Source organism: Salvelinus alpinus, chromosome 16, assembly GCF_045679555.1.
Source record: "Salvelinus alpinus chromosome 16, SLU_Salpinus.1, whole genome shotgun sequence".
Taxonomy (NCBI): Eukaryota; Metazoa; Chordata; class Actinopteri; order Salmoniformes; family Salmonidae; genus Salvelinus; species Salvelinus alpinus.
Genome location: NC_092101.1, coordinates 49685272 through 49707887, shown reverse-complemented (window position 1 = coordinate 49707887; position 22616 = coordinate 49685272). Strand labels below are relative to the sequence as shown.

General features: G+C 40.3%; 2 protein-coding genes across 4 annotated transcripts in view; one reads left to right on the top strand and one right to left on the bottom strand.

Annotated features, from left to right (window-relative positions):
* Positions 1-12958: 12958 nt before the first annotated feature.
* Positions 12959-19172, top strand: LOC139541647 (claudin-18-like). Of its 3 annotated transcripts, XM_071346525.1 has the most exons (6): positions 12959-13180; positions 13224-13497; positions 17080-17244; positions 17385-17529; positions 18305-18424; positions 18661-19172. In XM_071346525.1, the coding sequence occupies exons 2-6, from the start codon at positions 13278-13280 to the stop codon at positions 18794-18796; spliced, it is 786 nt and encodes a 261-aa protein (XP_071202626.1). In that variant the 5' UTR covers positions 12959-13180; positions 13224-13277; the 3' UTR covers positions 18797-19172. The 3 variants fall into 3 exon arrangements, with proteins under 3 accessions (XP_071202626.1, XP_071202625.1, XP_071202627.1); XM_071346524.1 differs by having other exon boundaries at positions 12959-13497; XM_071346526.1 differs by lacking the exons at positions 12959-13180; positions 13224-13497 and adding an exon at positions 13568-13658.
* A 23-nt stretch (positions 19173-19195) lies between these two features.
* dzip1l (DAZ interacting zinc finger protein 1-like) overlaps positions 19196-22616 on the bottom strand; it is a 36012-nt gene continuing 32591 nt past the window's right edge. The window contains exon 17 of the mRNA XM_071346523.1: positions 19196-21816. Coding sequence (XP_071202624.1) covers positions 21643-21816 — 174 coding nt within the window. The 3' untranslated portion in view covers positions 19196-21642. The remainder of the gene's footprint in view (positions 21817-22616) is intronic.

Sequence of the window (22616 nt, the reverse complement as noted above, 5' to 3'; positions counted from 1 at the left end):
GACTGATCATCCATTATAACTCTAACCTATACAGACCAGGGACTGATCATCCATTATAACTCTGACCTGTACAGACCAGGGACTGACCATCCATTATAACTCTAACCTATACAGACCAGGGACTGACCATCCATTATAACTCTAACCTATACAGACCAGGGACTGATCATCCATTATAACTCTAACCTATACCGACCAGGGACTGACCATCCATTATAACTCTAACCTATACAGACCAGGGTCTGATCATCCATTATAACTCTAACCTATACAGACCAGGGACTGACCATCCATTATAACTCTAACCTATACAGACCAGGGCCTGATCATCCATTATAACTCTAACCTATACAGACCAGGGTATGATCATCCATTATAACTCTAACCTATACAGACCAGGGTCTGATCATCCATTATAACTCTAACCTATACAGACCAGGGACTGGCCATCCATTATAACTCTAACCTATACAGACCAGGGACTGACCATCCATTATAACTCTAACCTATACAGACCAGGGACTGACCATCCATTATAACTCTAACCTATACAGACCAGGGACTGACCATCCATTATAGCTCTAACCTATACAGACCAGGGACTGATCATCCATTATAAATCTAACCTATACAGACCAGGGACTGACCATCCATTATAACTCTAACCTATACAAACCAGGGCCTTATCATCCATTATAACTCTAACTTATACAGACCAGGGTCTGATCATCCATTATAACTCTAACCTATACAGACCAGGGACTGACCATCCATTATAACTCTAACCTATACAGACCAGGGACTGACCATCCATTATAACTCTAACCTATACAGACCAGGGACTGATCATCCATTATAACTCTAACCTATACAGACCAGGGACTGACCATCCATTATAACTCTAACCTATACAGACCAGGGCCTGATCATACATTATAACTCTAACCTATACAGACCAGGGCCTGATCATCCATTATAACTCTAACCTATACAGACCAGGGACTGACCATCGACTATAACTCTAACCTATACAGACCAGGGCCTGATCATTCATTATAACTCTAACGTATACAGACCAGGGACTGATCATCCATTATAACTCTAACCTATACAGAACAGGTACTGACCATCCATTATAACTCTAACCTATACAGACCAGGGCCTGATCATCCATTATAACTCTAACCTATACAGACCAGGGACTGATCATTAATTATAACTCTAACCTATACAGACCAGGGACTGATCATCCATTATAACTCTAACCTGTACAGACCAGGGACTGACAATCCATTATAACTCTAACCTATACAGACCAGGGACTGATCATCCATTATAACTCTAACCTATACAGACCAGGGCCTGATCATCCATTATAACTCTAACCTATACAGACCAGGGTCTGATCATCCATTATAACTCTAACCTATACAGACCAGGGACTGACCATCCATTATAACTCTAACCTATACAGACCAGGGCCTGATCATCCATTATAACTCTAACCTATACAGACCAGGGACTGATCATCCATTATAACTCTAACCTATACAGACCAGGGTCTGATCATCCATTATAACTCTAACCTATACAGACCAGGGACTGACCATCCATTATAAGTCTAACCTATACAGACCAGGGACTGACCATCCATTATAACTCTAACCTATACAGACCAGGGACTGACCATCCATTATAACTCTAACCTATACAGACCAGGGACTGATCATCCATTATAACTCTAACCTATACAGACCAGGGACTGACCATCCATTATAACTCTAACCTATACAGACCAGGGCCTGATCATACATTATAACTCTAACCTATACAGACCAGGGCCTGATCATCCATTATAACTCTAACCTATACAGACCAGGGACTGACCATCGACTATAACTCTAACCTATACAGACCAGGGCCTGATCATTCATTATAACTCTAACGTATACAGACCAGGGACTGATCATCCATTATAACTCTAACCTATACAGAACAGGTACTGACCATCCATTATAACTCTAACCTATACAGACCAGGGTCTGATCATCCATTATAACTCTAACCTATACAGACCAGGGACTGACCATCCATTATAACTCTAACCTATACAGACCAGGCCCTGATCATCCATTATAACTCTAACCTATACAGACCAGGGCCTGATCATCCATTATAACTCTAACCTATACAGACCAGGGACTGACCATCCATTATAACTCTAACCTATACAGACCAGGGACTGATCATCCATTATAACTCTAACCTATACAGACCAGGGACTGACCATCCATTATAACTCTAACCTATACAGACCAGGACCTGACCATCCATTATAACTCTAACCTATACAGACCAGGGCCTGACCATCCATTATTACTCTAACCTATACAGACCAGGGCCTAATCATTCATTATAACTCTAACGTATACAGACCAGGGCCTGATCATCCATTATAACTCTAACCTATACAGACCAGGGACTGACCATCCATTATAACACTAACCTATACAGACCAGGGACTGACCATCCATTATAACTCTAACCTATACAGACCAGGGACTGACCATCCATTATAACTCTAACCTATACAGACCAGGGACTGATCATCCATTATAACTCTAACCTATACAGACCAGGGACTGACCATCCATTATAACTCTAACCTATACAGACCAGGGCCTGATCATACATTATAACTCTAACCTATACAGACCAGGGCCTGATCATCCATTATAACTCTAACCTATACAGACCAGGGACTGACCATCGACTATAACTCTAACCTATACAGACCAGGGCCTGATCATTCATTATAACTCTAACGTATACAGACCAGGGACTGATCATCCATTATAACTCTAACCTATACAGAACAGGTACTGACCATCCATTATAACTCTAACCTATACAGACCAGGGTCTGATCATCCATTATAACTCTAACCTATACAGACCAGGGACTGACCATCCATTATAACTCTAACCTATACAGACCAGGCCCTGATCATCCATTATAACTCTAACCTATACAGACCAGGGCCTGATCATCCATTATAACTCTAACCTATACAGACCAGGGACTGACCATCCATTATAACTCTAACCTATACAGACCAGGGACTGATCATCCATTATAACTCTAATCTATACAGACCAGGGACTGACCATCCATTATAACTCTAACCTATACAGACCAGGACCTGACCATCCATTATAACTCTAACCTATACAGACCAGGGCCTGACCATCCATTATTACTCTAACCTATACAGACCAAGGCCTGATCATTCATTATAACTCTAACGTATACAGACCAGGGCCTGATCATCCATTATAACTCTAACCTATACAGACCAGGGACTGACCATCCATTATAACTCTAACCTATACAGACCAGGGACTGACCATCCATTATAACTCTAACCTATACAGACCATTATAACTCTAACCTATACAGACCAGGGACTGATCATCCATTATAACTCTAACCTATACTGATCAGGGACTGACCATCCATTATAACTCTAACCTATACAGACCAGGGACTGATCATCCATTATAACTCTAACCTATACAGATCAGAGTCTGATCATCCATTATAACTCTAACCTATACAGACCAGGGACTGACCATCCATTATAACTCTAACCTATACAGACCAGGGACTGACCATCCATTATAACTCTAACCTATACAGACCAGGGACTGATCATCCATTATAACTCTAACCTATACCGACCAGGGTCTGATCATCCATTATAACTCTAACCTATACAGACCAGGGCCTGATCATCCATTATAACTCTAACCTATACAGACCAGGGTCTGATCATCCATTATAACTCTAACCTATACAGACCAGGGACTGACCATCCATTATAACTCTAACCTATACAGACCAGGGCCTGATCATCCATTATAACTCTAACCTATACAGACCAGGGTATGATCATCCATTATAACTCTAACCTATACAGACCAGGGTCTGATCATCCATTATAACTCTAACCTATACAGACCAGGGACTGGCCATCCATTATAACTCTAACCTATACAGACCAGGGACTGACCATCCATTATAACTCTAACCTATACAGACCAGGGACTGACCATCCATTATAACTGTAACCCATACAGACCAGGGACTGACCATCCATTATAGCTCTAACCTATACAGACCAGGGACTGATCATCCATTATAAATCTAACCTATACAGACCAGGGACTGACCATCCATTATAACTCTAACCTATACAGACCAGGGCCTGATCATTCATTATAACTCTAACGTATACAGACCAGGGACTGATCATCCATTATAACTCTAACCTATACAGAACAGGTACTGACCATCCATTATAACTCTAACCTATACAGACCAGGGCCTGATCATCCATTATAACTCTAACCTATACAGACCAGGGACTGATCATTAATTATAACTCTAACCTATACAGACCAGGGACTGATCATCCATTATAACTCTAACCTGTACAGACCAGGGACTGACAATCAATTATAACTCTAACCTATACAGACCAGGGACTGATCATCCATTATAACTCTAACCTATACAGACCAGGGACTGATCATCCATTATAACTCTAACCTATACAGACCAGGGCCTGATCATCCATTATAACTCTAACCTATACAGACCAGGGTCTGATCATCCATTATAACTCTAACCTATACAGACCAGGGACTGACCATCCATTATAACTCTAACCTATACAGACCAGGGCCTGATCATCCATTATAACTCTAACCTATACAGACCAGGGTATGATCATCCATTATAACTCTAACCTATACAGACCAGGGTCTGATCATCCATTATAACTCTAACCTATACAGACCAGGGACTGACCATCCATTATAAGTCTAACCTATACAGACCAGGGACTGACCATCCATTATAACTCTAACCTATACAGACCAGGGACTGACCATCCATTATAACTCTAACCTATACAGACCAGGGACTGATCATCCATTATAACTCTAACCTATACAGACCAGGGACTGACCATCCATTATAACTCTAACCTATACAGACCAGGGCCTGATCATACATTATAACTCTAACCTATACAGACCAGGGCCTGATCATCCATTATAACTCTAACCTATACAGACCAGGGACTGACCATCGACTATAACTCTAACCTATACAGACCAGGGCCTGATCATTCATTATAACTCTAACGTATACAGACCAGGGACTGATCATCCATTATAACTCTAACCTATACAGAACAGGTACTGACCATCCATTATAACTCTAACCTATACAGACCAGGGTCTGATCATCCATTATAACTCTAACCTATACAGACCAGGGACTGGCCATCCATTATAACTCTAACCTATACAGACCAGGGACTGACCATCCATTATAACTCTAACCTATACAGACCAGGGACTGACCATCCATTATAACTCTAACCTATACAGACCAGGGACTGACCATCCATTATAGCTCTAACCTATACAGACCAGGGACTGATCATCCATTATAAATCTAACCTATACAGACCAGGGACTGACCATCCATTATAACTCTAACCTATACAAACCAGGGCCTTATCATCCATTATAACTCTAACCTATACAGACCAGGGTCTGATCATCCATTATAACTCTAACCTATACAGACCAGGGACTGACCATCCATTATAACTCTAACCTATACAGACCAGGGACTGACCATCCATTATAACTCTAAACTATACAGACCAGGGCCCGATCATCCATTATAACTCTATCGTATACAGACCAGGGACTGATCATCCATTATAACTCTAACCTATACAGACCAGGGACTGACCATCCCTTATATCTCTAACCTATACAGACCAGGGACTGATCATCCATTATAACTCTAACCTATACAGACCAGGGATTGACCATCCATTATAACTCTAACCTATACAGACCAAGGACTGACCATCAATTATAACTCAAACCTATACAGACCAGGGCCTGATCATCCATTATAACTCTAACCTATACAGACCAGGGACTGACCATCCATTATAACTCTAACCTATACAGACCAGGGCCTGACCATCCATTATAACTCTAACCTATACAGACCAGGGCCTGACCATCCATGATATTTAACCATGTTTGTTTACTTTGTTTACAGACGTTGGATTAAAACAAGTTTATATTTTGGGTTCTGATGGTTGAACTAAGCTCACGAGGCATTAATAAGTTCTGTCCTTCAAGAATCAATGGGTAAACATAATTAATTTAGAAATCCAAAACCTTTTGACTCGCACCTAGTATATAAAAACATCTCGTTCCCCTGCTCCTAAAGCAAAAAGCGAGCTCGTAAAAAGTATATGTAAAATGTATATGTAAAATGTATATATAATATATATGAAAAATGTATATGTAAAATGTATATATAAAATGTATATGTAAAATGTATATGTGAAATGTATATGTAAAATGTATGTGTAAAATGTATATGTAAAGTGTATATGTAAAATGTATATATAAAATGTATATGTAAAACGTATGTGTAAAATGTATATGTAAAATGTATATATAAAATGTATATGTAAAATGTTTATGTAAATAGTTTATGTAAAATGTATATGTAATATATATGAAAAATGTATATGGAAAATGTATATATAAAATGTATATGTAAAATGTATATGTGAAATGTATATGTAAAATGTATATGTAAATTGTATGTGTAAAATGTATATGTGAAATGTATATGAAAAATGTATGTGTAAAATGTATATGTAAAGTGTATATGTAAAATGTATATATAAAATGTATATGTAAAACGTATGTGTAAAATGTATATGTAAAATGTATATATAAAATGTATATGTAAAACGTATGTGTAAAATGTATATGTAAAATGTTTATGTAAAATGTACATGTAATATATATGAAAAATGTATATGGAAAATGTATATATAAAATGTATATGTAAAATGTATATGTGAAATGTATATGTAAAATGTATATGTAAATTGTATGTGTAAAATGTATATGTGAAATGTATATGAAAAATGTATGTGTAAAATGTATATGTAAAATGTATATATAAAATGTATATGTAAAATGTTTATGTAAAATGCATGTGTAAAATGTATATGTAAAATGCATGTGTAAAATGTATATGTAAAATGTATATATAAAATGTATATGTAAAATGTATATATGAAATGTATATGTAAAATGTATATGTGAAATGTATATGTAAAATGTATGTGTAAAATGTATGTATATGTAGCAGAAAAGCTGTAAAAAAAAAACGAAAAGATAATTGTCCTCTGAAGACCGGTGGTGTAGGGGTTAATAAACAATAAAAAATACAAAAATAAAAATATATATATAAAAAGTGAGCTAGCAAGTTTTTAAAATACATATTTCTTTTACATTTTGACATTTCTGAAAGCTTATGTAAAACGCTCATATCCTTGGCTAGAATACGAAAAGCTTTACAACAAGGTTCTCCCAAAGCAGGGTTTTGTAAAGGAGTGCTTGGATGTAGAATGCTGACCTACCATATACTCCTGTCAACCACGGAGGTTACATTTGTTCTCTGCTATCTAGCACAGCAGGACTCCACTCAGGGCAATAATCTGCCCTAGGCTGTCACTCACTCACAGTCCCTTGCACAGAAAGGTAAAACAGGAAAGTACTCTACACTTCCTCCTTCCATGGTTTGTGAGCACAAGACTGCAGGTAGATGAAGTCTGTCAGATAAGCCCTGAAGTGGCATACTGCATCCTGGTTCGTGAGGACAGCAGTGCAGGACAGGTAGACTGTGTGTCCTGGTTGTGAGGACAGGAGTGCAGGAAAGGTAGAGTCTGTGAGTCTCTGTGTGTGTCAGATAGGGCCCAAAGGGCATGGTGCAGCCTAGTACTTAAAGCTTCCAACACAAAGCAGGGCTGTCACCTGTCCTCTCCGCCTCTCCACATCCCCTCTTCACCTCCTCTCCCCCTCTCTAACTCCTCTCCTCCTCCTTTCCTCTTCTTAATCTCCACCCCCACCTCCTCTCCTCCTCTCTACCTCCTCCCCACCTCCTCTCCTCCTCTCCACCTCCTCTTCTCAACCTCCACCCCCACCTCCTCTCCTCATCCTTCCTTCTCTCTACCTCCTCTCCTCCTCTCCTCTCGACTTCCCCTTTCCACCTCCTCCTCTCCTCTCCACCTCCTCCTCTCCTCTCGACTTCCCCTTTCCACCTCCTCTCCTCTCCTCTCTACCTCCACCCCACCTCTCCACTCCTCCTCTCCACCTCTCCACCTCCTCCTCTCTACCTCCTCTCCTCCTCCCATCTCCTCTCCACCTCTCCACCTCTTCTCATCTCTACCTCTCCACTTCCACCGCCACATCCTCTTCCTCCACTCGTCTCCTCCTCCTCCTCCTCCTCCTCCCCACCTGTCTCTAATCCTGCAGCTGTATAGACATAATTAACCCAGGCTGGTTGACTGTGGTTTAGCCTGACACCTCCACATCCCCCTTACTCTTCTGATCAACCTCAGCTCAGGTAAATAGTGGAATTAAGTACTGCTAAGTATCTTGTCGAGCACAAACAGATCAGGAACTCTGCTCCGTTTTACTGCTGACATGTTGTTGTTGTTGAGCTCCTCCTCTGTTTTTTTAGGTACCAGAAATACTCTGTACGCCTATGTAGATATTCCATTAAAAAAATCTGCCGTTTCCAGCTACAATAATCATTTACAACATTAACAATGTCTATGCTGTATTTCTGATCAATTTCATATTATTTTAATGGACAAAAAAAAATGCTTTTCTTTAAAAAACAAGGACATTTCTAAGTGATCCCAAACTTTTGAACGGCAGAGTAGACATCTTACAGCGCGATAGTCAGTTACACTCTTTGTAAAAGAGTATCTGTCAACAATAGCCAGGTCCCCCAAAAAATACCGACATGTAAGCTATTGTAAGTCTTTGTTGCTAGGTAGACTGTCTGCACACTAAACCAAGATCTAGGCCTACTCGGAGCAAGGCAATGTGTATCGTGCTGATACAAGGCGGTGAACAGAAACCTGACAGATTCTAACTCCCCTACCAAGCAGGTAAAGAACTAACAGAAGCCCAGTTCTTTTTCCAGTTTTGTTTTATCAAGTTTCAGCCGAGGTAGAGTAGCTACCGTCTGTCTGTCCCGGAGGTCCAGCAAACTTAATCTCTCATGCACCCCCCCCCTCAACACCAAACAGACGGGAACTAATTTACTGTCTCATCCTCATTCTTTCAGCGGCGCCAAGTAGCTGTATACAGTACATACCAGATCAAAGCCGTAATTGAAAAATAATTATAGGCACTTAATCATAGAAAGCAGTGGGCTAATTGAAGTGGCAACAAGGAGGCAAGCGGCGGCCCTCGGAATCGTGACAGAATAGATGATATTGCATTGTCTTTAATAAAGCATCTTCTTCAATCCTCATTGTCTCTCAGATTAAATTGGAGAGGGCTATTAGCCTGGTTAATTGACTCTCTAATTTAGATCTCGCCCCACTGAATGCATAACGGATGCACGCCTGTCGGCCAATGATGTGTGCACTCTGTCACACCGTCCTGCTAGACTCCGATTGGTTAATTGCTCAGGGATTTTAGAAGTTTTCAGTCATTCTTCAAAATGGAACAGAACGGTGAGGTGTGAGACTCCCTTCCTCTCCTCTCCGTTCCTCTCCACTCTCTCCTTCTCTCTCCTTCTCTCTCTCTCTCTCTCTCTCTCTCTTTATGGCCTCTATTTGACAGAATAGTCAAATGTGTGCTGAAATCCTAATTGTCCTCCTTCTGACCTGTTCACATTCTCTAAAAGTTCCTGAGGCCCGTTGAGAAATACAAATGGCACATTTCCGCTCAAGGCCTCTTTGCGTGAATGAAGGCGTTCTTATCACGCTCCCTGCAAACGTCTCCCCTGCTGTGATGGTGGAGACAGCCTGGTTGGAGACAGCCTGGTTGGAGACATCACGCTACAGCTCTGCCCTCTAGTGGTGAAAGGCTGGTAGTAAAGTGATTGCTGGCAGAACAAGAGCCCATTTGAGGAGGAGTTCTGTTTTCCCCAATGGGACCCTATTCCATATAAAGTGCACTACTTTTGACCAGGGCCCATGTTATACCGGGGCCCATGTTAAAAAAGGAATAGGGTGCCATTTAGGACTCAGTCGAGGAGGTCAAGGCAGGCATCTGACGGTGAAAGGAAGGTAGTTGGTAGTAAATAAATGCACCTATTTTACCATCATTTCCCAGGGCAGCCTTTCATCATTTTCAACAGAGATAGGTGTGTTTTGTGTTCCTTCCTTTTCTCTGTGGCCTCACTAATGGAAGTCCAAATTCACTAATGAAATGGAACTCGGTGTAAAGAAAGATGCCCCCTAAAAGTTACAGCCCTGAAAACTTTTCTACAACATGTTCAGCACTTGTAAAATGACAGTGGGCTGATAAAGCAGCCAGATCGCTCAAGATTGACTTCGAATTTGGACGTCTGTCCATGTCTTCAGGATGTCTGGAAATGCTTTCATAACCGGCCACTAGGGGCAGCAGTGAGCGCAATTACCATCAACTAGGCATGGGTTTGCTAGGGTATTGTAGGTGGTGGATGGTTATAATCACATGACTCCAGAAATAAAGGTCGTGTCTTCAATATCAGTGGTAGACAATATTTTTTTTAAACTTAATCCTATCCCAAACCTTAACTCTTCACTCAACTTAAGGCTGTAACCCTATCCAAAACCTTAACTTTGAAATGTTACGTTTGTACAAACGGAATGATGAGGAGCAGCAGGAGCAACCCAGGGTGTCACACTTGGAAATATGATGTTTGGAGAAACGTGAATAAACGTCAGAATCTGAAGTGAAATTGGTAAAAACGTGAGATCTTGTTGGCCCGGGTCAAAAGTAGTACACTATCTACAGATGTAGGATCATAATTTGTGTGTGCTACAACAAGAAAAATAATCCTGCAGCAACTGGGAAAAGTGAATTATCATATGGATTATAATCATAGGTCTTTTTAAAACTCAAATACACTACAAGTTTTAAGAGAAGATCCTACATCTGTAGGGAATAGAGTGCATTTTGGATAAGGCCACAGTCTACTCTGCTGCAAGAACTACAGTACCACTCTACTGACAGTGATAACACTAAGTAGTCAGGTCGCTGTGTGAATATGTACAAAATACTACTACTAGTATAATACTTGAATACGGCCTAATGTCACGTTGGTGTGAAGGATCGGGAGACAGACGCAGCAATGCGTAATAGGATTTTTTTATTAAGCCCAAATTACGGCGTGCCGTGTAAAGACACAGGGACGAAGACCAAACAAACACGTAACAAAAACACAGGGTAGAAACCCAAACTAAAGAGCGAGGAGTACCTCGAAATAAATAACACACGCGCACAATAATTAACACACGGGACGAGACCCGTAATCATCTGCGCAATCCACAATGGCACGAAAGCCCAAAACACACAGCACAGGTACTCAAACGCACCAACGGACATTGTAACAATAGTCGACAGCCCAATGGAAGCCAAAGGGCACATACATACAAATACAATCAGTGGGAAATAGGAGCCAGGTGTACGTCATCAAAGTTCCGTGACACCTAAGTTCCATTATTCTTAAAACTATAAAACAACTTTCATTAAATATTATAGCTTAGTATTTATTGAGCCCTGTACCCAGGAATGAGACAAATGCTTATGTTCTGTTTCTGTCTAATCAGACAGTTGAGGGGGGGTCTACTACAGGCACCGTATCTGCTCCCTTTTTCTGGGCGGACCCCCATCTAATCTCTTTATCTAACTGATTAGAGTTCTAAACGACCTGAGAAGGCCATTGCACTACAATACGGTCTCACAGGATATCTCTGTTGACTCTCACATTTTCATAACCTACATAGAGACATTGGCCTTTCTGTTTGTTAGAATGAGCCGGTATAGCCATCATTCTTTCGGTCACTTTCTATCATATTAAATATATAACGTACTTCTAGCGAAGTTTAAAATAAAATAAAATCCAAATTAAATTTGTGCTACTTTAACAGATATCTTTCTGTCAGGAACCTACATATTTTGTTGGATAAATCCATTTCATCTTTTGGATGTTATATTCAATGACCTCAAATTACCGATATTTTGTGTCTCTCTCTCGAACGCAGGTGCCTGACATTTCTTTTCAAGATATCAGCCTTTGTCAAATTGGTTTCAGTTCTCCACAATGATACAATCATATCAGTATTTTCTATTTACCTTAGCTTGACTGGCTGACTGGCTGGCTGGCTGGCTGGCTGGCTGGCTGGCTGGTGGTGATACAGAATTACAATGTGTCAATAGAGTCATCGGGTATCATTATTAAAAAGGGACAGAAACAGGCACAAAACACCGAACCCAAAGTAGAAAATGCTTTTCTATCCACATCAAGGATGCGTTAGATAATTACTGAGTATCCTTAAGTTTAAGGCATGAATCAAAAAAAAAAAAACAGACATAGAGAAATATCTGACTTCATGCTGCTAGTATACAAAGTATAGACATCAACAATACAAAATGATAAATACTGTAGGTTGAGTGTTCATTTGACTTCTAGGTTCTCAGATCAGTTCGAGAAACTCTTGTGAGAAACTCCTGATGTAATGAGAGGAAACCCCCCCCCCCCTGGGCTAAATGTGGAGTATCAATTCAGAAATTGATTACATAGTCTTGTTATCAAAGTATTGGTCAACCTCTTAGCTTCCTGTGTGACCGTTACACCTACCGTAACCTCCTATGCCCCACCCAACAGTAAGGGGTACGTCCCAAATGGCACCCTATTTGCTATATAGTGCACTACTTTTGACCAGAGATCATGGTCAAATGTAGTGCACCGTATAGGGAATAGGGTGGCATTTGGGACACAGGCGATGACTTGGCAGCAGTGGGCAAACACAGAAGGACAGATGTAACAGTCTTTCAGGAGGTCAAGCCTGCCAGTATCAGATTCACTTCAAACACAGCGAGTCAAGAGCCCAGTCTCAGTGTTGGCATTGGGGCATTAGAAACAAGCAGAAGTTGAGAGACTCTGCAGTAGCTAAGGTTCCGATTTTGTTTTGTTGTTGTTATTTTTGCCGAGAGAGAAAGAAGAAGGTTGTGATAGCGTTGAACGTTAGCTTTACCAGAGAGAGAGAGAGGCAGGAGTTGGTTTCCCACCCGAGAGAGAAGCGAGAGAGAGAGGCAGGAGTTGGTTTCCCACCCGAGAGAGAAGAGAGAGAGAGAGGCATCTGCATCATGGCGGCGACCCTGTGCCAGGTGATGGGCTTTGTGCTGAGCCTGCTGGGGGTGGGTGGGATTATAGCCGCCACTGGGATGGACCAGTGGGCGACGGAGGACCTGTACGACAACCCTGTGACCGCCATCTTCTCCTACTCAGGACTCTGGAGATCCTGCGTCCGGCAGAGCTCCGGATTCACAGAGTGCCGACCCTACTTCACCATCCTGGGGCTACCAGGTACGTACACTATACCAAATATGCCTGATAAAGGTTGACTGAGACCAAAACATTGGTGACTTAGATCCATTAAATGGTTTGCATCAAGATCACTGACGTGCTGGAGTTTTCCTTATTTTTAAACGTTCACCATTGCCAACCTTACTTCCTGGGGCTACCAGGTACGACGAACGCCATTGTCCTCATACAGTGGCAGCAGCCTCTACTCTACACAGTAGTGACCATGACCCAAGCTCTTTGACTCAACATGTAATAATAATAGTAACTTGTTTGATTTACTGTGATAGTTTAGTTTACTCAGTTACTATGGATCCAGTTCAATAGTTCATTGAATGCAACTGACTAAAGTAAGTTGGACAAATTCCCATTTTATTACACGTAAAGCCGAGAAAGTCAGGAAACGTAGGACATTAGTTTATGCTAGGTTAATTTACACGATGTATGAATAGATGGTAATATTAATGGATTAGTAAAAGTCACACCACTTTGGGGATAGACTCAGAATCATAATTGAGAAAAAGGTCAATATTGTAGTGTGGTGATTGGGAAATATCTAAATAGTTTGGATTTTTGTTCCCTGAGAACCACATATAAAAATAAGGTCAGGCGAGGCACACCCTTCGTTAGTTACGAAAAGCGCGGAAACTCTTACTGAAAATACAACCGTTGCCCGAAACTGTGACAGCAACTCACGAAAATGTTTTGCATACACCTGATAAGGTTCGTTCCCTGTTCAAGAGTACATAGCGATCAAAACCAGATGATAGACAGCCATTTCATGACTTCATTTACATCACGGAGCCAAGGAGGGGTTTGACATCGAACAAAAAGGGAACCTAAAATGGCCGCCACAAAGATTATTTTATCGGCTTTATGCTGGGTGCATTGGGTCAGTTTTTGATATCTGCTGCCACAGCCATGTAGGGTTTACAGAACCATCATTTCTCAGTTGTAACATCTCCATTGAGCTCTGTATGTCGAGTACATCTCAAATGTGTGGCTCTGTCTAAAAGATATATTACATTTGTTTATACTGTATAAGTACACATTAATTAGTGGAATAAAACAAACATTTGTTTCCTTTCACTTGACTTTGAAACAAACCATTTTGAGCATTTCTAATCTAGTTTCTGCAGCAGTGTTTGATCTTTAAGAGTGCGTGTTAAAAGCAGGAAGTGAGATTATCTTCCTGGAGAAACAAAATATAGTTTCAGTAAGGTGGGTCATTTTAAAGAATAGTGTTCAAGGCCATGATCAATAAAAGGTCAAGTTTGTTTTTGTCTCACAAAATCTAGTTGTGTTGATTTAAACAACTTTACTAGATCAGTTCAATCTTTTTTAAATTTTTTTAAACAACCTAGAGTTGATAGACGCACCAGAGATATTTGTTTTAGCACGGGCTGCGTTTTAATCCACCACATCCGTCGATCAAATTTAAATCACATTTATTTATATAGCCCTTCGTACATCAGCTGATATCTCAAAGTGCTGTACAGAAACCCAGCCTAAAACCCCCAAACAGCAAGCAATGCAGGTGTAGAAGCACGGTGGCTAGGAAAAACTCCCTAGAAAGGCCAAAACCTAGGAAGAAACCTAGAGAGGAACCAGGCTATGAGGGGTGGCCAGTCCTCTTCTGGCTGTGCCGGGTGGAGATTATAACAGAACATGGCCAAGATGTTCAAATGTTCATAAATGACCAGCAGGGTCAAATAATAATAATCATAGTAGTTGTCGAGGGTGCAGCAAGTCAGCACCTCAGGAGTAAATGTCAGTTGGCTTTTCATAGCCGATCATTCAGAGTATCTCTACCGCTCCTGCTGTCTCTAGAGAGTTGAAAACAGCAGGTCTGGGACAGGTAGCACGTCCGGTGAACAGGTCAGGGTTCCATAGCCGCAGGCATCTGCAGTGGAATGTGGCAGAGCTACAGCCCTGTTTGTCACGAGATATCCCGGAAAATCGGTCTTCTCATGAAAATGTCTGTGGCTGTCACGGCTGTTGAAGGATGAGGACCAAGGTCCAGCGTGGTGAGCGTACATTTTCTTTATTAAGTCAAAATGACGCCAAACAAAAGAATAAACACTACAAAACCAAACCGTGAAGCTCAAAGGCTATGTGCCCTAAACAAAGTCAACTTCCCACAAAGAACGGTGGGGGAAAAAGCTACCTAAGTATGGTTCCCAATCAGAGACAACGATAGACAGCTGTCCCTGATTGAGAACCATACCCGGACAAAACATAGAAATAGAAAATCATAGAAACACAAAACAGAATGCCCACCCCAACTTACGCCCTGACCAAACCAAAATAGAGACATAAAAAGGATCTCTAAGGTCAGGGCGTGACAGTAGCGTCCGAACGGTTTGGCCTAACAACTAATATGACCCCACTATGGAAAGAGGAGACTCTCACGAACACGATGGTGTTCTACAGCCCCCACAAGTGTCATGGGACTTGTCTGAAGGTAACCCGTTACTGTTTTTTTTTTATGTATGGAAGCATGGAAGTAGTTTTGTGCCAGTCCACAATTTTTTTGGGGGGGTTAAATATGTGTCCAAAAAACCTAACATTTTTCCTGAGCTTTTTTATATCTCCTAGATATAGGACAGACACTTCCAAACCATATTACTTATGATTAATTTTTTTAATGTCTGTTTTGCAATTTATGAATGTGTCATTTAATACGTTTTTATGGGCTATAGCAGTAAAGGCCAAACTCTATATTTGATCAGAAAATTATATATATTTTTAAAATTGAGACCTAAAGGGGTCCAAAAATTCAAAACCAAATAGCTAAATGACCTTCTTAAAATAATTCAAAATGTTAGCTTAGTAGACCCCCCCCCCCACACACACACAAAAAGGCTTAGACTTTTATGGGTTAAATAATTGTATACAACTACATTCAAGAGCAGGGAGTGAGATTATCTTCTGGGCACAAAATGTAGTTAAGTGGCCCCTCAAAACAGCAGTACTATAGGGCCTAATCAATACAACAAACAGGAGTACTATAGGGCCTAATCAATACAACAAACATGAGTACTATAGGGCCTAATCAATACAACAAAACAGTAGTACTATAGGGCCTAATCAATACAACAAAACAGGAGTACTATAGGGCCTAATCAATACTAATAATAATCAATGGTTTGACCTGTAGACTAGTCTATCTGACTGTGTGTTTTGGTTTGACCTGTAGGCTAGTTTATCTGTGTGTTTTGGTTTGACCTGCAGACTAGTTTATCTGACTGTGTGTTCTGGTTTGATCTATAGACTAATTTATCTGACTGTGTGATTTGGTTTGACCTGTCGACTAGTCTATCTGACTGTGTGTTTTGGTTTGACCTGTAAACTAGTTTATCTGACTGTGTGTTTTGGTTTGACCTGTAGACTAGTCTATCTGACTGTGTGTTTTGGTTTGACCTGTAGACTAGTTTATCTGACTGTGTGTTTTGGTTTGACCTGTAGACTAGTCTATCTGACTGTGTGTTTTGGTTTGACCTGTAGACTAATCTATCTGACTATGTGTTTTGGTTTGACCTGTAGACTAGTCTATCTGACTGTGTGTTCTGGTTTGACTTGCAGCTATGCTCCAAGCTGTGCGGGCCCTGATGATAGTGGGGATGGTCCTGGGAGCCATCGGTTGTCTGGTCGCCATCTTTGCCCTCAAGTGTCTGAAGATGGGGAACATGGAGGACAGCGTCAAGGCTACCATGACGTTGACCTCTGGGGTCATGTTTCTGCTCGGAGGTGAGGTGATGTTTTGGTGATGTTTTGGTATTGATGTTCATAACTGGCAAGCAAAATAATTCTGATTAAAATTTGGGTTTAAAGCCAAAAAGACACATTTCTGTGATCTGAAAATGACAATGTAATTTCCATCCTCCTAGGTGTTTGTGGCATTGCTGGAGTGTCGGTCTTTGCCAACCTAATCGTTAGCAGCTTCCGGTTCACCACCTATGCAGGTGGTGGATATGGAGGAGAAGGAGTACTGGGGGGAGGATTAGGAGGAATGGGAGGATCTCTCACTCCCAGGTACATTAAAGCCCTCATACAGTCTTTTATTCATTATTTTAATCGTCACTGTAGTCTAATAAATCAGTGTGTGTGTTTTTTATTTTAATTGAAATAGAGTAACTCCAAGTATATATTTGTATAATTTGTGTAATTGAAAACGCTCGGTCTAAACGTGTGGGCGTGTCAATGCAAATGTAAATATATTTACGTACACAGCCCTGATTGGTGGATAGGATCGTCTATAGACTGTAGAGCCTACCCAGGTTACCTCTTTAAAGTAGGAGGATACATATGCAAGTAAAAGATGACTGGTCATTGGTCAAAATAATCAGATCAGATTGTGATGTCATAATCTGGGCCAAAAATTCCAGGCATTATATTTCAAACAGCTCTTACAGAATTTTTGGGGGTTTATTTTCGACCTCATAGTGTGGAAATACCATGAAAACAAATAGGAAAATCAAGTTTTTTTTAACTGCACTGGCCCTTTTACTTGCAATATGAGGATTCACTTTGAGAGTCCCAATAGAGTCCCAAATGGCACCCTATTCCATATATAGTGCACTACTATTGACCAGAGCCTTATGGGATAAGATATGGCATTTGTTTCTATTAGTGGACATGAACAAGTGGTATAAAATGAATATGTGGATCCTGGTCAAAAGTAGTACACTATGTAGGGTAGAGTGTGGCATTTGGGTGGCAAGCCTTGGTACATAAGCTGGTATCTATTATAAAGTGATGCCAATTTGTAATTGTTTTAACGTGTCAATGTATCTCTTTGGTTTCTCAGGTACACATTTGGCTCCGCCCTCTTTGTGGGGTGGATAGGCGGAGCCGTGCTGGTCGTGGGAGGGGTTATGATGTGTATGGCCTGTCGGGGGATGGTTCCACCAGAGGAGAAGAGACAAAAGTAACTTTCATTTTTCTCCACCATATCATGAGTCAGAGAAACATGCTCATTCCCTCAATAAAATGACATCATTCTCAAGAAGAAAAAAAACATACAAGAACCTTCAAATCATGAAACACATGCCTCATACACGGCTTATAAATTAAAGTTATAGTGTGACCAAACTTTCAAGTAATTCCTGAATATTCCCGTGTTATTTTTTAATCCATAATCATTTTGTTTTCTTTCTACCTCAGTTATGGGATGGCCTACAAGCCTGCTTCCCAACACACAACAGTTTACAAAGCTAACACCAGACCCAGAACGGCCTATGACGATTCTTTCAGAGCCCAGAGTATGGATGGAAGACAATCCAACCAGCAATATGTGTGAAGAATATAATATTATGTACCGTTAGGTTTTAGAGGTTCTCTGAAAACTAAGCAAAACTGTTTTAATGTATCGATGCCAATCTCATGTAGCTCTGAGGGACTTAGAAGATTTCATAGAGGGTTGCTATAGAGGTTGCTATAGAGGGTTGCTATAGAGGTTGCTATAGAGGGTTGCTATAGAGGGTTGCTATAGAGGGTTGCTATAGAGGATATCCTTCATAGAGGGTTACGTTGAAGGAAAACCTTCTTCAGGTTTGATTAGTTATTTTTGTACTTGGAGCTCTCTTATATTCTATGTTTTTGTTATTCTGCATTTAAGGGGACAATATTGTAATTATCTAATGCATCTGTATTAAAAGTCAATCAAATTTCCAGAACTTCATGTTTGTTTTTTTATTTTCAAACGCAGCATAAAATATATAAACAAGGTTAATGAACAATCCATTTCTTCACACATTGATTTGAGAAATATTTAATTATTTATTCATTATTTATTCATAGTGCAAATAGTGGGAAATATGTTATAAATATGAATATTGGTAATTTTCTTTAAAATGAGAAAATAAAAAATATATATTAACAGTAGCTATATCAGAATCATTTAAATAAAACAAACAGTATAACTCCCCAGTGGCAGAAAGTATTCCGCACTTTTGCTTTTTCCACATTTAGTTTTTTTACAGCCTGCATTTAAAATGGATTAAATTGATATAGATTGCATTTAAAATGGATTAAATTGATATATGTGTCACTGGCCTACACACACACACACACACACACACAATATCCCATATTGTCAAAGTGGAATTAAGTTTTTAGACGTTTTTACAGATTCATTAAAAATGAAAAGCTCAAACTGTCAATAAGTATTGAACCCCTTTGTTATGGCAAGCCTAAATAGGTTCAGGAGTAAGAATGTGCTTAACAAGTCACATAATTAGCTGCATGGACTCACTCTGTGTGCAATAATAGTGTTTATCATGATTTTTGAATGACTACCTTATCTCTGTACCCCACACATACAGATAATTGTACGGTCCCTCAGTCGAGCAGTGAATTTAAAACACAGATTCAACCACAAAGACTAGGGAGTTTTTCTAATGCCTCGCAAAGAAGGGTACCTATTGGTAATTTAAAAAAAAGAAGCAGACATTGAATATCCCTTTGAGCATGGTGAAGTTATTAATTCCATTTTGGATGGTGTATCAATACACCCAGTCACTACAAAGATACAGGTGACCTTCCTAACTCAGTTGCCGGAGAGGAAGGAAACCGCTCAAGGATTTCACCACGAGGCCAATGGTGACTTTAAAACAATTACAGAGGAAAGAAGGAAGCCTGTACCGAATAAAAAAATATTCCAAAACCTGTATTGTGTTTGCACTATTATTGCACACATTGTTCATGTATTATGTGACTTGTTAAGCACATTTTTACTCCTGAACTTATTTAGGCTCGCCATAACTTTCTGAAGGCACTATATCTCCTGATTATTAAAAAAAACAAGTCATTACCACATTCAAAGTACCAACATAGTTCGAGTCCTACCAAGAAAGTCCCTATATATACACGGAACAAAAATATAAAACGCAACATGCACCCTTTTCCAACATTTACCGAGTTACAGTTCATATAAGGAAATCAGTCAATTGAAAATAAAAATCATTACGCCCTAATCTATGGATTTCAAATGACTGGGCAGGGGAGCAGCCTAGGTTGGGCCTGGGAGGGCATAGGCCCACCCAATCAGAATGAGTTTTTCCCCCACAAAAGGTCTTTATTACTGACAGAAATCTGTCCGGGTGGCTTGTCTCAGACAATCCTGTAGGTGAAGAAGCCTGATGTGGAGGTCCTGGGCTGGCGTGGTTACACGTGGTCTGCGGTTGTGAGACCAGTTGGACGTACTGCCAAATTATCTAAAACGACGTTGGAGGCGGCTTATGGTAGAGAAATTAACATTCAATTCTCTGGTAACATCTTTGGTGGACATTCCTGCAGGCAGCATGCCACTTGCATGCTCCCTGAAAACTTGAGGCATCTGTGGCATTGTGTTGTGTGACAAAACTGCACATTTTAGGAGTGGCCTTTTATTGTCCTCAGCACAAGGTGCACCTGTGTAATGATCATGCTGTTTAATCAGCTTCTTGATATGCCACACCTGTCAGGTGGATAGATTATCTTGGCAAAGGAGAAATGCTCGCTAACAGGGATAAACAAATTCGTGCCAAAAATTTGATAGAAATACACTTTTTTAGAGAAATATGCTTTTTGTGCGTATGGAACATTTCTGGAATATTTTATTTCAGCTCATGACACATGGGACCAACACTTTACATGTTGGGTTTCTATTTTTGCTGAGTATAGTTTGATCCTGGAAAATTGAATAAAACTGAAAGGCTATTTATTCTGTTATTGTTTTATAACTGGTATTACACGCCAGCTCCTCATCACGATGGAATGGATCTTCTGTTATTGTTTTATAACTGGTATTACACGCCAGCTCATCACGATGGAATGGATCTTCTGTTATTGTTTTATGACTGGTATTACACGCCAGCTCCTCATCACGATGGAATGGATCTTCTGTTATTGTTTTATAACTGGTATTACACGCCAGCTCATCACGATGGAATGGATCTTCTGTTATTGTTTTATGACTGGTATTACACGCCAGCTCCTCATCACGTTGGAATGGATCTTCTGTCAATCGTTTTAAAACTGGAAAAGAGTCATTCATATATCACATAGGCCCATTGAAAAATAGATTTCCATCTCAAAAAGGCACTCATCTGGATAAATAAAGGATACATAGCACTAAATAAAATTTAAAAAAACAGGAAAAGTGCATTAAAGCCCTCCTGCTCTGCTGGTTGAGGAGCTCCACACGCTGGTTCCTGAGGTTCCTCCCAGGCCCATCTCGGTGCTCCCTCGCCCACCTAGGGACTGAGACTGGCCCCCTACCGGCAGGGACAGGAGCTCCTCGATGGACGACAGTTCTAGGTCGCTCTCCTCATCCGATAACTAGGACAAAATGGAACATGTAGGAATGTTGAATCACTCGTGTAGGTATCACACAAAGAAAAAGAAACAGGCCCATGCTATATAAGTATTGAGAGAGAAAATATACAATAAAAGTGTATTGATACATAGAGAGACATTATAAAAGGCTCATACATGCTTAAAACAAATTATATCTACAACCTTAAGTAAAGTGTTAGAGTATACAGTGCCTTCAGAAAGTATTCATACCCCTTGACTTATTCTACATGTTTTTGTGTTACAGCCTAAATTCAAAATGGATTAAATTGATATATATTTTTTCACTCATCTACACACAATACCCCATAATGACAAAGTGAAAACATGTTTTTAGAAATGTTAGCAAATGTATTGAAAATGAAATACAGAAATATCAAATTCACATAAGTATTCACACACACACACGAGTCAATACTTTGTAGAAGCACCTTTGGCAGCAATCTAGAGCTGTCAGGCTTTCTAGGTAAAAGGCGCTGCATGGCCAATCCGATGTCTGCATTTGCCGTGCAGTATTTACGGTGATACGGCCTCCGCAGAAGTCAGGGCATTCATAATTCTTGTACTTTGCGGAGCAGCGCAAAGCTGTTGTGAAGGAAGTTCTCAAGGAAGTGAGTTTGTGTTTATACAGGATGTACCGCCCCCTCCTACCGTCAACCAATTATGTCATTGCGGAGCTATACGTAGCCCTCCACATTGTGACAAAATTTGGGAGGTGCACGGCGATGCGGTACAGAGCTAAATTTGGCCTCTGCATCCCTCCGGAGGCTCCGCAATTGGTTCAG